This window comes from Myiozetetes cayanensis, unplaced genomic scaffold, assembly GCF_022539395.1.
Source record: "Myiozetetes cayanensis isolate MyiCay16 unplaced genomic scaffold, myiCay2020 scf10, whole genome shotgun sequence".
Classification (NCBI taxonomy): Eukaryota; Metazoa; Chordata; class Aves; order Passeriformes; family Tyrannidae; genus Myiozetetes; species Myiozetetes cayanensis.
The window spans coordinates 28,188,612-28,206,969 of NW_026086605.1; the positions used below are offsets into that span (position 1 = coordinate 28,188,612).

The 18,358-nt window shown below is 38.4% G+C and overlaps 1 protein-coding gene across 9 annotated transcripts in view; it reads left to right on the forward strand.

Annotated features, from left to right (window-relative positions):
• WAPL (WAPL cohesin release factor) overlaps positions 1-18,358 on the forward strand; it is a 135,470-nt gene that overhangs the window by 78,723 nt on the left and 38,389 nt on the right. For all 9 annotated transcript variants that reach the window (XM_050305520.1, XM_050305525.1, XM_050305522.1 and 6 more), the window contains 2 exons: positions 9,076-10,122; positions 15,626-15,741. In XM_050305520.1, the coding sequence (XP_050161477.1) occupies positions 9,076-10,122; positions 15,626-15,741 (1,163 nt within the window). The remainder of the gene's footprint in view (positions 1-9,075; positions 10,123-15,625; positions 15,742-18,358) is intronic.

Consider the following 18,358-nt stretch of genomic DNA (forward strand, 5'->3'; position numbering starts at 1 on the left):
TTTCAGATGAAAATTAAAGTCAAAGCTTGATGAATTTGACAAATTGGTATGACATTTCATAATCAGTGTATCAATATGTTTCAGATTGGATAACTGCTTTGCCTACTCTGGCTGTTTTGGTTTAGGGAAATGCTACTTCTGGCATTATTGTGTGATTGTTTGCATTTTGACTCGGGGGGTTGTGATCACCTGCCCTCTTTTGCTTTTGTGCACAGTGCTGAGCTCTGTAACTCAGACTTTTGGTAGGTCTACTCCAAGGGGTGGGTGCTGTTCATTGGAGAAGGCACTTGGGTCGAGAGATGTCTCTCGTCTTTGCATACCTCATGTATGATGGACTATGAAATAATATCCCTTTTTTTACATTAATTCTAAGTGAAAATAATAGGTATTGTGCTTTTAATGGAGAAGTTTTTGAATTGTGCATGGATTAAATCTGGTTTGTTTTAAAGCCTGTGAATTTATTTTCTGAAGATGTGTTTTGCTTGCTGTGGAGAAATAGGAAGTAGAATGGCTTCAAATGTCTCTCCAGACTACAGAACAGCATAGGAATAGTGTCCCTTTCTGCTGTGTTGTGATGCTAAGGACAGATTTTGTGGTTATTGTCTTGGCAGTGCCCTTTGAGGCTTTTTAAGATTAAAAGAACAAATTATTGCATGTAATGTACTTGTGATACTTTTTTTTTCCCCCTTCCCCCAAACATTTAGAGTAATAAAGAAAATAGCTCTTTATCATCTTGTCATTTGTTGCTATGTGCTGGTACTCAAACAGGTCTTTGTTCTGGCAGTAGTTTTGCTCTTGGTGCTTTAAGGAAGCATTTACCTGTTGAGTGTATTCGATTCTTTTGTTTTTCCAGGTAGTTCTTAATGCCCTCGTTTTTCACTTGGGGACTGTGCGGGTGTTGGCATCAAATCAAAGTGGCAAATGCAATCCTTCTTCATAACCTGTGCTTATGTGCAGGATGAGGGGCGTGACTTGCTCAGGTGAGCGGTGGCCCAGGATGCAGGATCCAGTTGTGTTGAGTTGCTGGAAGAGCACAGAGAGAGCCCAGAGCACTTTGCAGAAAATGGTTGCCCTTGGGAAGGAGATGGTTTAAGTCATCTGCTCTGTTCCCGACAGACTATCCTGATAGTACCTCAGTGCCTGTGTGTGCAAAGCCTCTGCATCCTGATTATGTGGGTGGGGAGCCCTATCTTTAGAGTTAAGTTTCAACTTCTCAAATGCAGGTTTGTTACATAATTGCATTTGACAGCGAGATTGGGCAGGGTATTGCTTTCAAATTGTTTCAGAGCTTCTATTTTGTGTTTAACGGTGACATGGACATTTACCATAATAGTTAGGTCAGAGTAATATTATCTTTCCTCCTCTGCCAAGTTGTTGAGTGCAAGTTATTTACCTCTTGAGGAAAAATTTTAGTTTAGTCATTTTTCTGTCCAAAAATGGAACAAAAAGTTGGGGAAAACTGAACGAGGTCTGAACATTTGGCTGTCTTAGGAGACAGCTGGCAGCAACCATGATTAAAAAGAACTGCAGCTGTGCTCTGGCTGGGTCAAAGCATTAAGAAACTGATAGGAGAGAGGGGGAAAGGTCTGCCAGAAAATATGTATGCCCATAGAATTTCAGTGTTAGGAGGTTAGTTTGGATGGCAGTAGTTGTGATGGGTATGTAGATAGCTGGGTTTTGCAAGTCTTCTCTTCTTTAGTTTTTCGGTGTTTTTGTTTGTTTGTTTGTTTGTTTTGTTATGTTATATTTTCCCTTTTTGAAAATATCCCTTTCCCCCTTACAGGTAGGATTGTCTTGCTGTGTCAGTAGCCCAAGTTGAAACTGGTGTGATAATTGTTCTCAGATTTGTTGGGTTTTTTTGTCTGATACTTCTTTGGTAGTGGCTTGTTGGTTTTCTCCTGGGGTGTTTTTCGGAGTCTGAAATGATTGAAACTCTGTTTAAATCCCAGTGTTTATGCTGGTTTGCTAAAATAGCAATACAGGAACAAAAATCCCAGCACTTAGGAAGGAATCTGATACCTGCAACATATTTCTTCTAATGACAGGGAAAATCATCCTATGTATGTCCATATACAGAGAACATGAAACTTCCTTCTCCTAAATCTATCCCTCCTCTTTCCTGTTCAGCAGTGAATTTTGCATTAAATACTTCTTAAATCATTCTTCTTTATGGACTTCTACAATGAACAGTTAGCTTTTAAAAGATCGTACTTTTGACTGCTGCTTAACTTGGATGTTTCAAAAGCTGAAATAACTTTGCATTTAAAACGTTTGGTGCTTGTAGAAAACGAACAAACCCTGTTAACCTGCATACCTCTGAAGTGGGCCAAAGCTGCAGGAGAGCAGAAACCTGTTGGTAAGGACGCCATTTCGGGCTCAAACTGCTGAGATTTTATTACCTTTATGGAAAATGTTCTTCAAATTCAAACTTAGCATATATTTTCTTCTAAAAAACTGCTCCTGTGTTCTGTAAAGGTTTTCAACATATTTATGAGTACTGTCTGAATTCAGACTGACTTAGATTAAGTATACATCTATTTGGACAGCTATTAGTGCTGCTGTATTATAATATACTTTAATTTTTTTCCACAGAGACTTAGCCTAGAAAAGCTGGTGAAAACAAGTGGTTTTGGCATGTGCCAGCACGTTGTGTTGTCCATGACACTTAGTAGTGGTTAACTTCGTGGGGCAGCTCTTTCCTGCTGCTCTGAGCAACAGATGTCCTTGTGAGCTCCCAGTAGGAGGAATGTGCCTGTTTCCGTGCACTTTCCATCAGAGCTGAACACGATACAGCTCGTTCAGGCTCTGACAACTCTCGTGCTGCAAAGTGTAGCAGCTCTTCTGCCCATTGCATTTGATGTTGGGCAATTTCTCTCTCTTCATGATTTTATTTTTAGATTTCTGAGACCAGATAGTCTTGTTTCAGGTGTTGTAGAGTTCTTCAAAGCTTAATTCTTTGCTGGAGGACACAAGTCTTCTTTCTGTAGAAAGGGGTTTTAGCACTGTTTACTCAATTTGTATTTTATTTGAGAGGGTGGTGGACTTTGCAAGTTGGGATGTGCATTGGTACTGTACTGCATGATATGTGGGGTTTTTAAATAATATTGGTATCTGTAGAGTCACATTATAATTTGTATTATGATTATGGATAGATACAGATGCGAAGCATTGTTATAAAAAGTGTTGTAGAAGAGTTTTAAGCAAGATTAGAGAGAATAATGAAGTAGTAATGATAGTTATTCCATCTGTGAAAGGCAAGCTGTAAGACTACTGGTGCAACTTGGACAAAAATACTTACCTGGGGGAAAAAGAAGTTTCATTACTGTAAATATACTAGTGTGTCATCAGTCATGATAACAGAATATACCAGCTTGAGCTGTCTAAAAATATTCTCTGAGGAACCTGTGAAGTTGTCCAGGCAAAAAGGTAAGTAGCGTTAGTTTGACAAAACAGAGCAACTCTGACAAGCTGTGTCAAAAATCTGGAAAAACACTTCAGGCTCCTGGGACCTCTTGTGCAACCTGTTAAGCTCCTGCCCTGTCCACAGTCCCCTATCCTTGCCCTGTTGTGTGCTTGTTTTATGGAATAAAATTGGGAAGGGGGGGGAAAGGTAATTCTTTTCACTCTGTCAGTTCCTGAAAGTTTTGTAATTTTTAGACTTTCCACCATCTCAACAAGTCTGGAATTACATGATGTATTTTATTATTATTGTGATCAAGCTAAATATTTTGTGGGTGGGGAGGTATTCCTCCTTTTTCTCATGTAGTACAAAGAAGAAATAGTACTGCTTCTGAGGGCTGTTTGGGAACACCTTTTCAGGCCTTTTTTCTTAAGGAAAACCTTTTTAAAAAAAAGGCTGATATGTGTTACAGGTAATTAAAGAAATGAAGTTGAAATGTGAGACATTTCAACGTCAGAATTGTCAGAGATGTCAAGCTGAAGCATGTAGGTGTCTCATCTCTAAAAAAAATATAATTTCTCTATTTTAAAAAGGAGGTGTTGGTTTTTTAAAGTCTGGAATTGCAGTCTTCGTTTTGTACATGGTCTTAAAAATGAAAAGGAAGGAGGTAGTACCACTGTGGGTACCTGTGGTAGTCACAAGGCATTTACTGTTTTTGATGGATGTATAGAATAGCATTTGTTCCATCTAATAAGTGAGTGCTTATATTAAGTATGTATTTTTTTAAAAGTTATGAAGACAGTGTTATTTTTATATCCATCTAGTCTAATTGATACAGGTCTAGATGCGTATTTGTTAAATGTGTAAAGGTTTATTACTGAAAAAGCAGTGGGATTTTGACAACTCTATTGCATTCCTGCTGTTTGAATGTTTTCATATATGTAGAGGAGCATAAACTCCATTATCTTAAGTGAATCGGATATCTTGCCTTGTCTGAACTTGAAATTCTGTCTCTAGTGGTCATTTTATAAAGGTAATTTGGAAACAATAATCATCGTAATCACTTAAATATAGTTTTACAGGTTTGGTAATCTTGTGTGTGTGTGTGTGAAAACACCTCGTGTTTGGTGGGAAAAATTAGAAACTTCACTCATTTGTTTTTTTAATTTTAATTCATCAGCAATACTAAAGACATCTCTGTCTTGTTAAGTGACATAAACTAGAGCATAAAATAAAGCAAGAGGTATGGGAGTGCTTATCAGTTCATGTTCCATCTAGACCTGCCAGTCATTTAGATTGGTTCTCTTGTACTCTGGTAATTAAGTTTTAGAGATTTAAACAGAAAAAAAATCATGATTACCACAGAACATTGTTATGGTTCCTGGGGATATTGTGCTTGTACCTGGGCAGGGCAGGGGGAAAGTTATACGCTGTCACTGAATTAAAATTACTTGGGAGACTCCTTCTCTTATTTGAGCCCCAAAAGAGCCTAATTGCAGTTAAAAACGGGAGGAGAAGTTACATGCCTCTCTTGGACCACAGAACATCTAATAATTCACCATTAGTTCATTTTTTCGTGTTCTTCCTACGGTCATGCTAGCTTCTGCTGTAATAGTTACTATTAGTAAATGCTGTAATTTTTAAAATCAAGGTTATTGGAATTGCTGTTATTGTACACCTTTGGGCAATTAGCAAGTAATTTGCAGTAATTTCTAGTGTAGAAGCTTCAGTCTGACAGCTATTGACCCACTGATGAGATGAGAACAGTGGCTTGACAAAGTATCCTTTGAGGAAGCATTCCTCTAAATGTCACTGCTTAGTTTGCCACTAATGCATTATGATGATCCAGTTTTAAAGCCAAACTTTCTACCTGGTGTGCACTAAACGATTTAGTAGTTACATTTTCCATCAGCCTTGCTTATCGTGGGAGGTGGAAAAACCTCCCTGGTGCAGTTAGTAAGACTTTTGAAGCACTGTGTGTTTTTAAAATGTTGATGCCTCAAAAGGAAGGGGGAGGTTAACTGCCACTTATTTACTGTTTCACAGTAACCTGGTCTGCTGTATTAAATTACTAAGTGAAAGTGAAAAATGAGATACAACACTTTGTTGGTACTTGTGGAGTCTTCGCAGACAACTCAAGATTCCAAGTTGCTCCTGCACATCCTCAGAACCTGCATGGCTTATACAAAGCCAACAGAAGTCCTGCTGAGTACACAACGAGTTGGTGGTGGTGGTTGCCTTTTCAGATCATTCCTTGGGAGTGTAGTAAACCAGGAATCAATAAGGCCATTTGACTGGGATAGAATGGATTTGGTAGTTATTAGTCAGCTGAGCTGACCTGAGAGAGTGATCTTACATTTACAGATGAAGAGAAACAGGGAATTGCAGGCTGGAAGTGCCAGCTGTGTGGTGCTACTGCCTTAACCCAGTCTGATCAGATTTTACTCATCTTCAGGAGTACTAATGCCTTGAAGTGCCTCTGCATTTATGGTGGTTTTCATAGAGCTGGTGGAGACTGGCACTGAGGAATTAACAACTGGCTCAGTTTCTTGGTTTTGTTTTTGGGTTGTTGGGAACAATAATGAGAAGGGCAGGCGGGTTGGGCAGGTGTGAAATTGGAGATGAGAATAGGAGCCACTCTGGGAAGAAAAAGGTAACAACCTCAGTACAGCAAGTACAAAGAAATGAAGTGGAGAAAATAGGTGGAAGTGGGATTGTTCTTGTCATGATGCATCTCTTAACTGAGGCTTCAGTTTGTCCAAATGAGGCTGCTGCAATAAGAGTAGGATTTTTTGTTCCCTTAATAGGTCACAGACAACTAGATGGGATTGTGTTGTTTGCCTTGTTGCTTGTCCTACAAATATTGGGCTAATTTTAGCACCTTTTAAATTGTTCTAGAACAATTTGTAGAATAGTTTTTCTGTGTGTGTAACTACATTATCAAAATTAACTAAAACTCACTCTTAATGGAAATATTATCTGTTTGACTTTATTGTTACTCGGTGAAATACCCAGTGTGTGTTGGAAAAACTTTTAAAAATAAAAGCATCATATTAGTTGATATAACTGTCATGAGAATCATCTTCTTGCAGTGGCCTAGTAGATGATGGCTTTACCTCTTTCCTGCTGACAGGGTAACTTCCTGGCAAGGGACTGCAGAAATAAAGTGGCTTCAACTGCTAAACACCGTGTGAGAACTGAGGAACGGACAGAAGAGTTTAGGGAGTGGTTTAGATGAGCTGATCTTACGTGAAAGAGTTAAAAATGCGCTCCCTGAATATCTTTGCTTCTTGCAAGATGAGAAACCTGGAATTTGAAGAGAACATGTGTGGAATTATGTGTTGTAGAGTAGTTGTGATTTTTGTGATCTGCTAGTAGCAGAGTGCAAAAAACCGAGTAGACTAAACTTTTTCAAAATAGTTGATTAGCGTATCTTTGGAGGCAGATTCCTTGATAATTTTTCCATTAATTTTTTATCAGTGCTACTGATGTGTATCAGCTTTGGCCTCTTCAGTCAGTTTTCCAGGCTTGTTGTGTTGATCATGTTTCCTGCTTGAGAGTACAGCCTGTGGCTGAGATCATAATGATTCAAGCAATGACAATGTCAAATAAAACTTCTTTTTTTTTTTTTTTCATTTCAAAACAGATTCCTGAATTATTTGGCCCTTGGGTTGTAATGCACATAAATACACATATAGTCTATTCCTTTCCTGGGAAGATGAGATTTCTTTCAGTCCTGGTATGAAATGCAGCTCTTTTATGATCCTGAACTTTCTTATGATGGGAAAACTATTCCTTTCCCAGATGCTCATACTGACACTTCTTCCTAACAATTCAGTATTGTTTAGTGAGGCATAGGCAGCCATATTTTAAATGTGCTTATTTTATTGTTGCTTAGACCTTATTAACTCGAGTAACTATGCACTCAGATACGCAACAGAAAGGTCTGAAAATTATTTTAATTGAATTTGCTGCTTTTCATGCCTAAGCATTGTAGTACTCTTCAGCTGCACAATAACATTAAACATATGGGGGGGAAGGGTACACTGTCAGACTCACTCCTTGATTACAGAAATTCATTTTGGTTGGGCCTCTTGGATTATCACAGGCATCAGACTGAAATGGGAATAATAAGGTTTCTTGTATACCATATTGATACTTAAAAAGGCTAACCAAGATTCCGTCATTGAGATGACAGGGAAAGGTTTCCTTGTTCTTTGAGAAATTTAGTTTTGCATTTCATATATTCTGTGAAGAGCTTTTTTTATTTCTAGCTGAGTATGTGTACTTCTGTGAGAGACCTCAGCTGGATTCCCAGGAAACTGAGATGCCATTTGTGAAATACTACTTGTCCTGGCTTCCTGAGGCATTTTGGCTGGGGGTGAAGCAATTTCCTGCAACACTGGATTTGGTAGCCATTTCTTTTCCTGGAATTTTCAGCTTGTACCCTTAAGTTCTTCCATAAACCATATTTGGATGGTGCTGATGCTCAGTTCCCTCATCAGGAGGGTTGAAAAGGGCAGGCACTTTGGTTCCAGTGTCTGGTGACACCGTCTCAGAAATTTCCAAGAAATTCTTGTTTCCAGAAAATAACACACTTGAGTTGTTGGGTGTCTTTGTGTGTGTGTGAGGTCAACAGCAGAGAACGGCAGGTGCAGCCATCATGAAACTGCCACCAAAACCACGGAGCTTTTGTTGGTATTCCGGGAAAACAAAGGGAATGGTTTCCCTGCCGGTTTAGGGGACAGCAGGTACCGGCGTTACTATTGTGTAGATGCTGGTAGACTGGAAACAAAGTGTGCAAAACTGACTTCTTACAGAGGAATTTGTTCTCTTGGACAGTGTAAGGTTGGAGAAGACTAATTTTTGGCAGCAACTTTTCTTCAGAGAGGCAGAAATTCATTGTAAGAACCTGCATTTCAGAGTTTGTATGAATATGCAAACATAGCTAACTCATTGATTCTTAGATGTTTTGTGTTTCTAATGACATGGCCTGTTTTTTTCAGGTTCCGTGCAAAAATTAAAAGCACTTTTGCTTTGAACTTTCATCTGAAAGCAAAAAGGTTTTGCTTTTTAAGTTCATCTGAAGCAAATCAGACACTAAAATCTATGTATTGCGAAACTTTCATTTGAAACACAACTGTAGCTGACAGAGTTTGTTGTAAATAAGGATTTTGGGGGAGTACATTTACGTAAGAATAAAATAAAACAGTCTTATGACTGGAAGGAAATTATTTTCTTATATAATTAAACAATACATTGTTTATGCATGTTCTTTATCTCTAATTATTCCCTGTAAGTCTCTTGTGAGTGAAACATTGGTAATAATCTTCTCTGAAAATTTCACTGCAGACTTTGTCTTTTTTGTGTAGTTTGTCTAGGGAAATAAGGGGTTGTATTTAGGGTTTACTGCTGTCTTTTTCATGATGAGCACGTTTTCAAAGTGGTGCTTGTTTTAAGGATTTATGTGCTAGAAATCATGAGAAGACTTTAATATAGTAAAAGCTTTCAACTGGAGGGCTTAAAAAGTCTAAACCAGATGGATAAAGACCTTTTCAATGTTTTTTATCATTGATCACTGAGTGTATGTTGTATATTGTGACTTTGAAAAAGTTGCCCACAAGTGACTATATTTTGTAATTGCAACTTAGTAATAAGTTTATCTTTTCTTGTAGATAAAATCCAGAATTTGAATGAAGATAATGAGAACAGTCATTTTATCTATGGGAATGCTGAAGACAGTAACAAAACCAATGCTGAGACTACAGACACTTCTGGATGCAACATTGAAGCCAAGGACTTGACTGATTCTTGGGACTCCCACATGGGGAAAACAGCAGACTCTCCATCAGAAACATCTCAGACAAAGGGGCCATTAAGAACTCACTTGTATGAGTGGGAGGATGACACCGAAGACACCAGAACTGGAGAGTATATATTAGCTTTTGACAATGAACATCTCTCAGAGATGAAGAGCAAGGATGAGGAGGGTGATAAAGAAGATACTGAAAATCCAAAGGAAGCCATTAGTGAAGAACTTGTGCAAACTATTCCTAGGCCAAGCAACTGTAGGACATACTGTCGATCCAACAAAGCAAAACTGCAGGGGGCAACAAATTTTGACAAGCTGATGGATGGCACTAGTCAGTCTTTATCCAAAGCAAACAATGAGTCAAATAATGATGGTCTGAACCCAGGAAAAAAAGTTTCTTTAAGTAGTGGGACCAGTTTTAGAGGGACGGTGGGACGGACTAGAGACTACACTGTTCTCCATCCATCTTGCTTGTCGGTTTGTAACGTCACCATCCAGGATACCATGGAGCGCATCGATGAATTTACCACGGCAGCCCCCACTGACCTGGGAGAAGCTGGACGCTTGAGGAAAAAAGCAGACATTGCCACCACGAAAACCACGACCAGGTTCCGACCCAGCAATACCAAATCCAAAAAGGATGTCAAATTAGAGTTTTTCGGGTTTGATGATCAAGACGAGGGCGGGGGAGATGAAGGCGCCTCTAGAAGTTCTGGGAGTTCCAATTACAAAATCAAGTACTTTGGGTTTGATGACTTGAGTGAAAGCGAGGATGAAGATGAAGAGTGGCAGGTAGCGGAAAGGAAGGCTAACAAAAAACGAAGTAGAACTGTACCATCCTCCTCACTACAGTCAACCTCTGAGGGCAATGAGAACTGCTCCCAGGACAGCCAGCTCAGTACTAATGCAGGTATGCAGAACTCTTCTGGAATACATATTTAACATTTAATTTTACTTGACCTTAATCTTTTGTTCTGTTTGCAGTATACCTGAGAGTTAGTTGAGCAATAGCACTATTTGGAAGTCTAACAGTTAAATTCACTTATTTCTGCTGTGGGCCTGTCTGATGTTTCATATCTGTCTTGAAGTATGCTTTATACTCCTTGATCTCTTGCCAGAGGTAGTTTTTTTTTTTTTCTTTTTGAACAGAAGATTCTTACCTTACTGGTGTGTTGAGCACACAGTGCCTATGCCTGGAAGGCAGATATCTTCCCACAGAAGCTCCACATCAACCCAGCGTTATGGAGCAAGAAATTTAAGTAACTCTGAGGAGATGTGAAATATCTCTTTGTGCTTTTGAATGTGTTTGTAGGCAGTTGGGACCTTTCTCAAGTTCCATCTTATCTGAGGATGCACAGCCTGGGAGAGGCTGTGGGGGCCCAACAGAGTTCCAGTCAGATAACTGGCTTTGGGGGGCCCTCTGTGTCTTCATCTGCTTCTGCTCCTGTGTTCAGTTTTTAGGTGTCTCCCTGTTCTGCACAGGAGGGGGGTGTGTGTGTACTCCCACACAAACATGAGTAAAACTGCACGTGGCATTTGGTGAGCAAGTCCTGGTGATTGAGATCCTCTGAAAAATCAGACTTGCTTGGTTGGGTGCTGAGCCATGACTCAGATCAGGGCTGAGGTGTGTTGGTGAAGAACAGGACTAATGACTCTGGTGAAAGGTTGCTTTTAGCTTTTTTGTTTTGAAAAAGTCCAATGGCAAAGAATCACGCATGTTGGAGTGAGTATTTCAAAACACTGACACTGTTCCATGGAATGTTTTGGTCCTCCATTTTGGAGCACGAGGCATAAGAAGTTTTCATCCGTTCACTGAAGTGGTTACATTTTTAAGACTTTGGTAAGAGGTATTTCATTGTGATGGGGAGAGGGGGGAACTCAAATCTAGCCTTGCAAATGTTGGAGGTTTTTTTCCCTACAAATAGCTTCTGCTAATATAATCCAGAAATAAAATTTCATAGGGAAAAAATGCTCATTTCTCTGTTCTAATTATAGCCATTTCTAAAACCAGAATTTTTTGAAAGCCTTTTAATCTAAGGTGTCACTGCTGGGGTTTTTGTTAGATTTGAAAAGGAACAAATGGATACTGATGTTCTATGAGAAGATTGTGTTTTTAATGAAAAAGACCTTGATTTGTTTTCATAAATTTTACTTTTGATGAGACACTTGAATACTTGAGCCTCTTTGGAAAATGGGCTTAACTTACAGGGCTGCTTAAGAAATACTCTGAGTCCCTGTCTCTGATGAGTCTTTGTTCAACCATTTATTCTATGGGAAAAAAAATTGCTTGTACAGTTAATGCAGCTGAGATGCTGACCCATCAAATAATCCTTTCAGCTGCTGTCCTCAGGAGTCTCAAAATATCTACAGTTTGCATTCAGCACTACATTTACCGAGCAGGCCTTTATACTCTGGAGGTATCATAGATTATTTCTATGAAATATTTTCCTAAGAGATTTCCGTGGCACAGGTAGATGTAAATTTATGTTTTGATAGTTCTTAATACACTTCTCCACTTCTCAGGTAAGAGCTACCTCTCAGTGCCTCTGCTGAGAGATGCTTCCCCTTTTTTTTGCATCTCCTTTGCTCATTTGATTCCTGCTTTACACTACTATAGCCAGGTGGGGTTTGACTTGCAGTTTTTCCTCTGAAATTTGAAAGGGTGATGTCCTGTAGTACAGATTTTAAAAACAGGGAGTCTGATGCTGCCCTAAAATTGGTAGGACTCCTTGATGAAGTTCATGCTGTCTTTTCTCAGACCTTGGCAAATTTTGAGCATCATGATCACTCAGAACAACCATATTAAGGTCCTTAAATATAGTGGTGCTGAGCCTGAGAATTCTGGACTTCTGGATCTAAGTCTGAAGGTGCAGTAAAAGTGACACTGCTCTGAGGTATCTTCTTTACATACTGAAAAAAAGGGACTTCTTTGTCCTTGAAAAATGCCAGCTTTGACTCCAAGCCTCAGAAAAAGCCTTCAGAACATCTTGCACAATAAAACTTGCCTGAAATGACAAACAGTACTGAGGGTTGCTAAAGTCACCGGAGTTCTGTATGTGCTGTTCTTTTTTTGTACTAATGAACAAATACACAGATAAAAATCCAGTGTTCCTGTTCCAGGTTGACAGGTGAGATGCCACGTTGCCTCTCTGAATTTCATTCTCAGAAATACCTAAGACTGATTTCCTGCATAAGGAATGTTACATGGCATTATCAGTTCTGCAAGAAACTTGCTGCTTTCACTGTTCTCTGTTCAGTCCTACCTAATACTGATTTGGTTACTTACTGTAATCCAGGTGTATTTTTATGAAATATATTTCAGAATCTTGGTTTAAAATATTTTATTAAGATTTTGTAATAGAACAGGAAATGGACTATTCCTTCCAGCCTAGTAGTTCACAATTGAGGGAAAGTAAGTTTAACAATACATATTTAAATGTTTCTATGAATTTAAGAAGGTACAAAGACTACAGGGACAATATTGTTAGTGCAGGAAAAAATGCAAAATAGATATGTTCAATTTTGGTTAGGCTATCTTTCACTGAAATGTCCTTTCTGTTCCTCGCTTCATGATAGGCTTTCCTGCTGAAGTGGTTAAAAGTCTCCAAAAAAAGCGAAACAAATAAAACCCTCAACTGGAAAAAAAAAAAAAAAGCTTCAGATTTTAAATTCCCGCTTCATAACTTTATTAGCCTTAGATTTTTACTGAAGCTTTGAGTTGTAGTTTAATTTTTTTTAATTTTGCCCTTGTAACCTAAAATTGTCTCGTTAGTCAGTGCAGCAGCCCGGAGAAGCAAAAGCCCCTTTGACTCCTGAGCTTCCCAGCTGTATTCTGCCAGAGTGCCAGGGGCTGAAAGTACTGGGGAGACTTTCCTAGATCTGAAACACTCCCTCTGTCATCTCCGTAGCCAGGACACAGGATGACTCCAGTGAACAGGAGCTTTTAATACCAGAAGAAAATGCCTGACTTGACTGTAATAATCAATGGGGAGTTGTATCCAGGAGAAATCTGTATTGCAGCTCAGTCTTTTGCTTTGTAAATCAGTTCTGATATACAGCTTAACCTTTGTGTCATGCATTCGTTTTTACTTTCAGTGATCAGGGTGGGTTTCCTATAATCCTTCTGTATCATATAGCTTTTGTATATCAGTATCTAGCACTCAGTTCATTTCTGGTGAGCCAACTTGCCCTGTTCTTTTCTTTTTTTTTTTTTAATTCCTTTGCATCTTTTCAAAAACCAAATCACCTTAATTGGGTAAATATTTTAAGCCAGTTAAAACTACATCAAAGTCCTCAAAGGCAGAATCCTGTTTGGACTTCAAAACCTTCTGCAGAATTACTCTGAGACACTAAAACAAAACTATGTTGTTGTTCCCTAGGAAATTTCCTGTGGTTGTTGCCTTCTAGTTGATCTTTGAACATCTTTCCCGTTCTAGCCAAGACAGGCAAATTATCTCGAAGATTATAAACGCCTTGAAAATGGTTGGATAGAGGAGCAAAGACCTTACATGCTCCCATATTGAGAAAATGATCAACATGCCCAACTTCTCCATGAGGGGGCAAAAAAAATGCACACAGGAGAGAGCTAGTGGAAAACAAGGGTCACTGCTTACCAAACAATTCATGTGTTTGCCTCACTCCGTTAATGTTAACAAAACACTTCTAAACTAAACAGGGGTTTGGAGGAGATTTGAAAGGCTGCTGTGATAATGTATGCAGAGTGCTTTTAAGGTACCTAGAAGGCCTCCAAAAGCACTGCTCAAATAAAAGCATTCCAGATGATCTTACAAAGCTGGTAAGTGTTTGATGTGTTAGCAGCATCAGAAAAATCAGAATTATCCTATTGCAAGTGGGAGTTGAAATGTTTTTATCAAGAAGTTTCTTTAAATTTAAAGTTACATAATTTAAATGGGATAGTTCAGAATAGTTAAGAGTGGAATTCAAACAAAAAAACTTAAGATGATTTTAAAATTGTGACTTAGTTGATCCAGAGCTCTGTTAATCATTATTGAACACAATGCCAGCTCCAGCTCTTAGCACAGGGCACAAATTACTGCGCTGATTTGGTGAAACACATCTTGCATTTCTAGAGTGACTTGCGTGTTTGTAATTGCTGCAGTCAAGTAAGTTAGTTTTCAGCTTTTAATCTACAATAGGAAGGTCCAGTTCAGTTGGTTTGGCTTTCTTTGGGAATTAAATTCAGGGCCTGACTTCTTTAGAAGTATTTCAGGATTTGTGTATCAAAGCAATTTGATTTTACTCCTTAAATTGTCCATCACACAACTAAACTGAAAACCAGTGGGCTGGGATGCCAGAGGCTGATTCCAGTAGAGCATCCTACCTGCCCTGATGCTGCCAGGCTTTTTGAAATTTACTGCAGTTTCACAAACTTTCGGGCCTTATTTTAAGAATACTTATATCATTTAGACAAGTTTTGTGTCTTTGAGAGTGCCATTAGAAATTGGCTTGTCTGATTTGTCTTTGCTTCCCTTGTTAACAGGTGCTTGGCCAATCCTGCTTACTGGATGTGGGTGCACTTGGGATTAGAGTAACCAATCCTACCTGCTTGGCTTTTGGCAGTGCAGTTTTCAAATAGCAGCTTTTCTGGAATGATCAATTTTCTAAACAATTTATCAGATAGAGCAGTGCCTCTCTGTGCCTTGGCTTGATTTTCATCTTGGTTTGTGCCAAGTAAACCCTTTCCCTTGTCTCCAAGGGATAAAGCTTCAAATACAACAAAAGAAAAAGAAAAAAATAAGGAGAAAAATTTAATTAGATGAGGGAATTGCAGATTTACAGTCCAAGACTGAGTACTGGAATTACTGGTAAGGCAAGTATTGAATGCATTGAAAGGCCATTTCAGCAGTTCCTTCTAGCTGACTCCTTCCTGGACTGATGACTATAGTTTTTTCTGCTTACAGCAGAATAAGCAAATACAAAGAGTCTACCTTCATGAGAAGTGAAGTAGGATCAATTTTTCAGTCCTGTAATTGTAGTGTGAAGTGTTCTCCTAAATCTCTTAATCTCATAGTTTTGAAGAATCCAGTCTACTGTTTTATTCACCTGCTGCTCAGAGTTTTATCAGTAAGCCATAAGTAAGCAAATGTGAGAAGTAACCTGGGATTCACAGGAATATGGAATGGGAAGGAGTAGCTTGAAGCTTCCCCAGTGGACAAGAGGTGGTTGTGACCCTGTACCTTGTCATGCTTCTATGTGCTATGACAGGCCAGTCAGTAAACCTGAGCTCCAACCAGAACTGTGTTTGGCTTTCAAGCTGATTTTTGTGATGAAGATTGATTGTTCATGATATCATTTCAGAAGCTATACATGTGGAATTGTCAGATCTGAGAGATGCTTTAGCGGCTCAACAGCTTTCAACATGGTTGCTTCATGTCTATATTTACCTTTAACAGATCTGGAGTTTTCAGAGGATGCATCTGGTGTGCTTGAAGGCAATAAGAAATCCACAAATAAACAAGGTGATAAATCTAAGGAAAACACCAGGAAGATTTTTAGTGGGCCAAAGCGGGTGAGTAATAATACTGAAAGTGAGTTCTTATTTTAACAAGCTCTTCAGTATTGATGTTTCTTCTTATGTATCTAACAGAGCTATTGTCCCAGTTTATATCTTCAGTTGAGATAATTTGTTGGCTTTTAATATTATTTCTGGAAAAGCAGACCCTTCAAGTGCAACATTTGTGGATGTGTTATTGAAAGTTTCACTTTTCAGATTTGCAGAGCACCAGACTTTGGACCCAGATGCAGGTGATTTTTGTGGTAATTGCATGCAGATGATTTTTAAAGCAAAGCATCAGTAAATGCTGTGTGTTTTATTTTGTGGTTTGTTGGCTTTTGGGGGGAATTTTTTGGATCTCTTTTCTTTGCTCTCTCAAGAAACATCTATTATAGAACTGAACTTTTCTGAAGGTTTCAAGTTGGGCATTGGTGTAGTCTTTATAAGGGCAAGTGCCTTTATAGCATGTAGAATATTGAGATTTTCTTTCAGTTAAAAAAGATAATCCTTGATCCCACCCCAGTATTCCCAAACTATGTAGTATTGAGTATGAATTTGCCCTTTCATACTGTAAAAAGAGCTTACTCATTCTACTGATGTTAGGTGGGGTTTATCTTACCTATTATTATAGGTTACTCAGTATTCTGAGGCTTTTAAAAATGTGTGTTCAGCAAAAATTGTGTTTACTGTTAGGGGAACGTTTGCAGTGGGGGAATCCGTGTAATCTCCATTAAATGGAGCTTTTATGACCTGAAGGTCCAGGACAGCCATTTCCAAAGCTTGAGAGCTCTTCATGTGCTTTTTACAAAACTCATTCTGGTATCCTGAAGACCGTACCTGTGTCACCATCCTGGCAATCCAGGGCTGCTGTAGTAAGAGAAGAGGGGAAATGAACTTGTGTGTCTCCTTTCCCTGGGAGTTCCATAGGTTTTATGGACCCAGCAGTGGCATGTTATTATAAAAACTCCCTTCTGCAGGTGTTCAGAATGTGTTCATCAGTCTAACAGTTCTAAGATTTATTATTTTTACTTATTTTCCTTGTTATTTTTCCTAAGGAATTCTAATAGTTAAACTACTCTAAAATTTCCCGTGAAGGTACCTAGTTACTTTTGTTATATGATAGTTTCCCATTAAGTAATTTTTCAAGGTGCCTTTTTTTTTTTCAGTCTTCCAGAACCAGAAGATTTATTATCTCCCCAGCTCCGTTGGTACATAATTTTTTGTTTAAAAAGGTGGATTTGTTTTATTTCTCAAAACATGCAAGGGAATATTTTCATGGGGGAAGATACATGACCAGTAAGTCCTGTCAGCTGTGACACCCTTTGGACAAGAAGTGTCACTTGCTGCTTTGGGACTGGGCAGAATGGGAAGCTCTTACCTCCAGAGTTTGGAGTCAGATAAGTGAGGAGTCTTTTCAGAACTGAAATAGTATTTCTTGCAGATGAGAGTTACTCAGCTTCTGCTGATTAAATAATCATTTTTTTAAAAATCAACTTCTTATCAGAGAACACGTTAGAGTAGAAACAGAAACAGAAAATGCAGGAAGTTTAAATTTAACAGTACCTTTTTTTGCTGTGTATTAACAGCATAAAATAGCTGTGGATGTTCTGGTAAATACAGAAATTTTTTTAGCGTTTAAATATTTATATGCTTCAAATATTATTCTATAATAGCATTTCATGTGTTTCTTGTTTAATTTTTATTCTTTAAATACTTGAGGGTTTATGCAAAAATGGTTTTAATTAATTTTGAATGCATATATCGTGAAGTTATGGAGGGGAAAAAGACAGCAATGTATAAAAGAGAAAATTATTTCAACTCTAGAAAATTCTCAGTTGGGAATAAACTTAATTCAAGTGGGAAAGGTGAGAATTAAACAGCCTTTTTGACCCTGTAGTGATATAATGAACTTAGAAGTAGAAACTGATGTAATTGAGATTCAGATTTTAAACTTTAATGTTCTGTAATCTTATGGCTGTTACATAGAGTTACTGAAAAAGCTTGTAAAGCTTGTTCTGATGGTAATTAGAGATGCTATAATTATCTTCCTAAACTATAGATATAGACTCTTAATCTCAGTTGTGTCTTAAGGGAATTTTCATTTGGGGAATGAAGGAAAAAAGAAGGACTAAAAGTATTAACCTGACCATAATAACTAAATTATCTAAAAAAAAAAAAGAAGTCTGTGGAACTTCTTCACTGTCTCAGCACCAGTTTTTTTTCTTGTAGGAACTAGCAGATGCAGTATTGATTAATTATTTTGTGCTGGGTGGTGATGTTAGAGATGTGACACTTTGCATCAGACTGAGCAGGTAAACAGCTCTGTTACTCAGGAAGCAACAGGGGATGTTGTTAAACTTCAGTAGATCCAGAAAGCTCAACTCTTTTTTGCAGTTTGTGGTCAGCAGGACTCTCACCCATGTTTGTGCTTTTGAAACCTGACCATTGTCCTCTAGTGTCGAAGTCCAGTTCTTGAAACGTGGGGCATATGTGTAATAAAGTATTACAGACATTACTGACTTAGTGAATAACAGCGTTTCTACACTGCTTTTAGTGTAAGGAGACTCACTGAAATCTCTGCCTGGTTGCAGAAGCCACAAATTATGATGGGTATGTAAAGTCTTAACCAGAG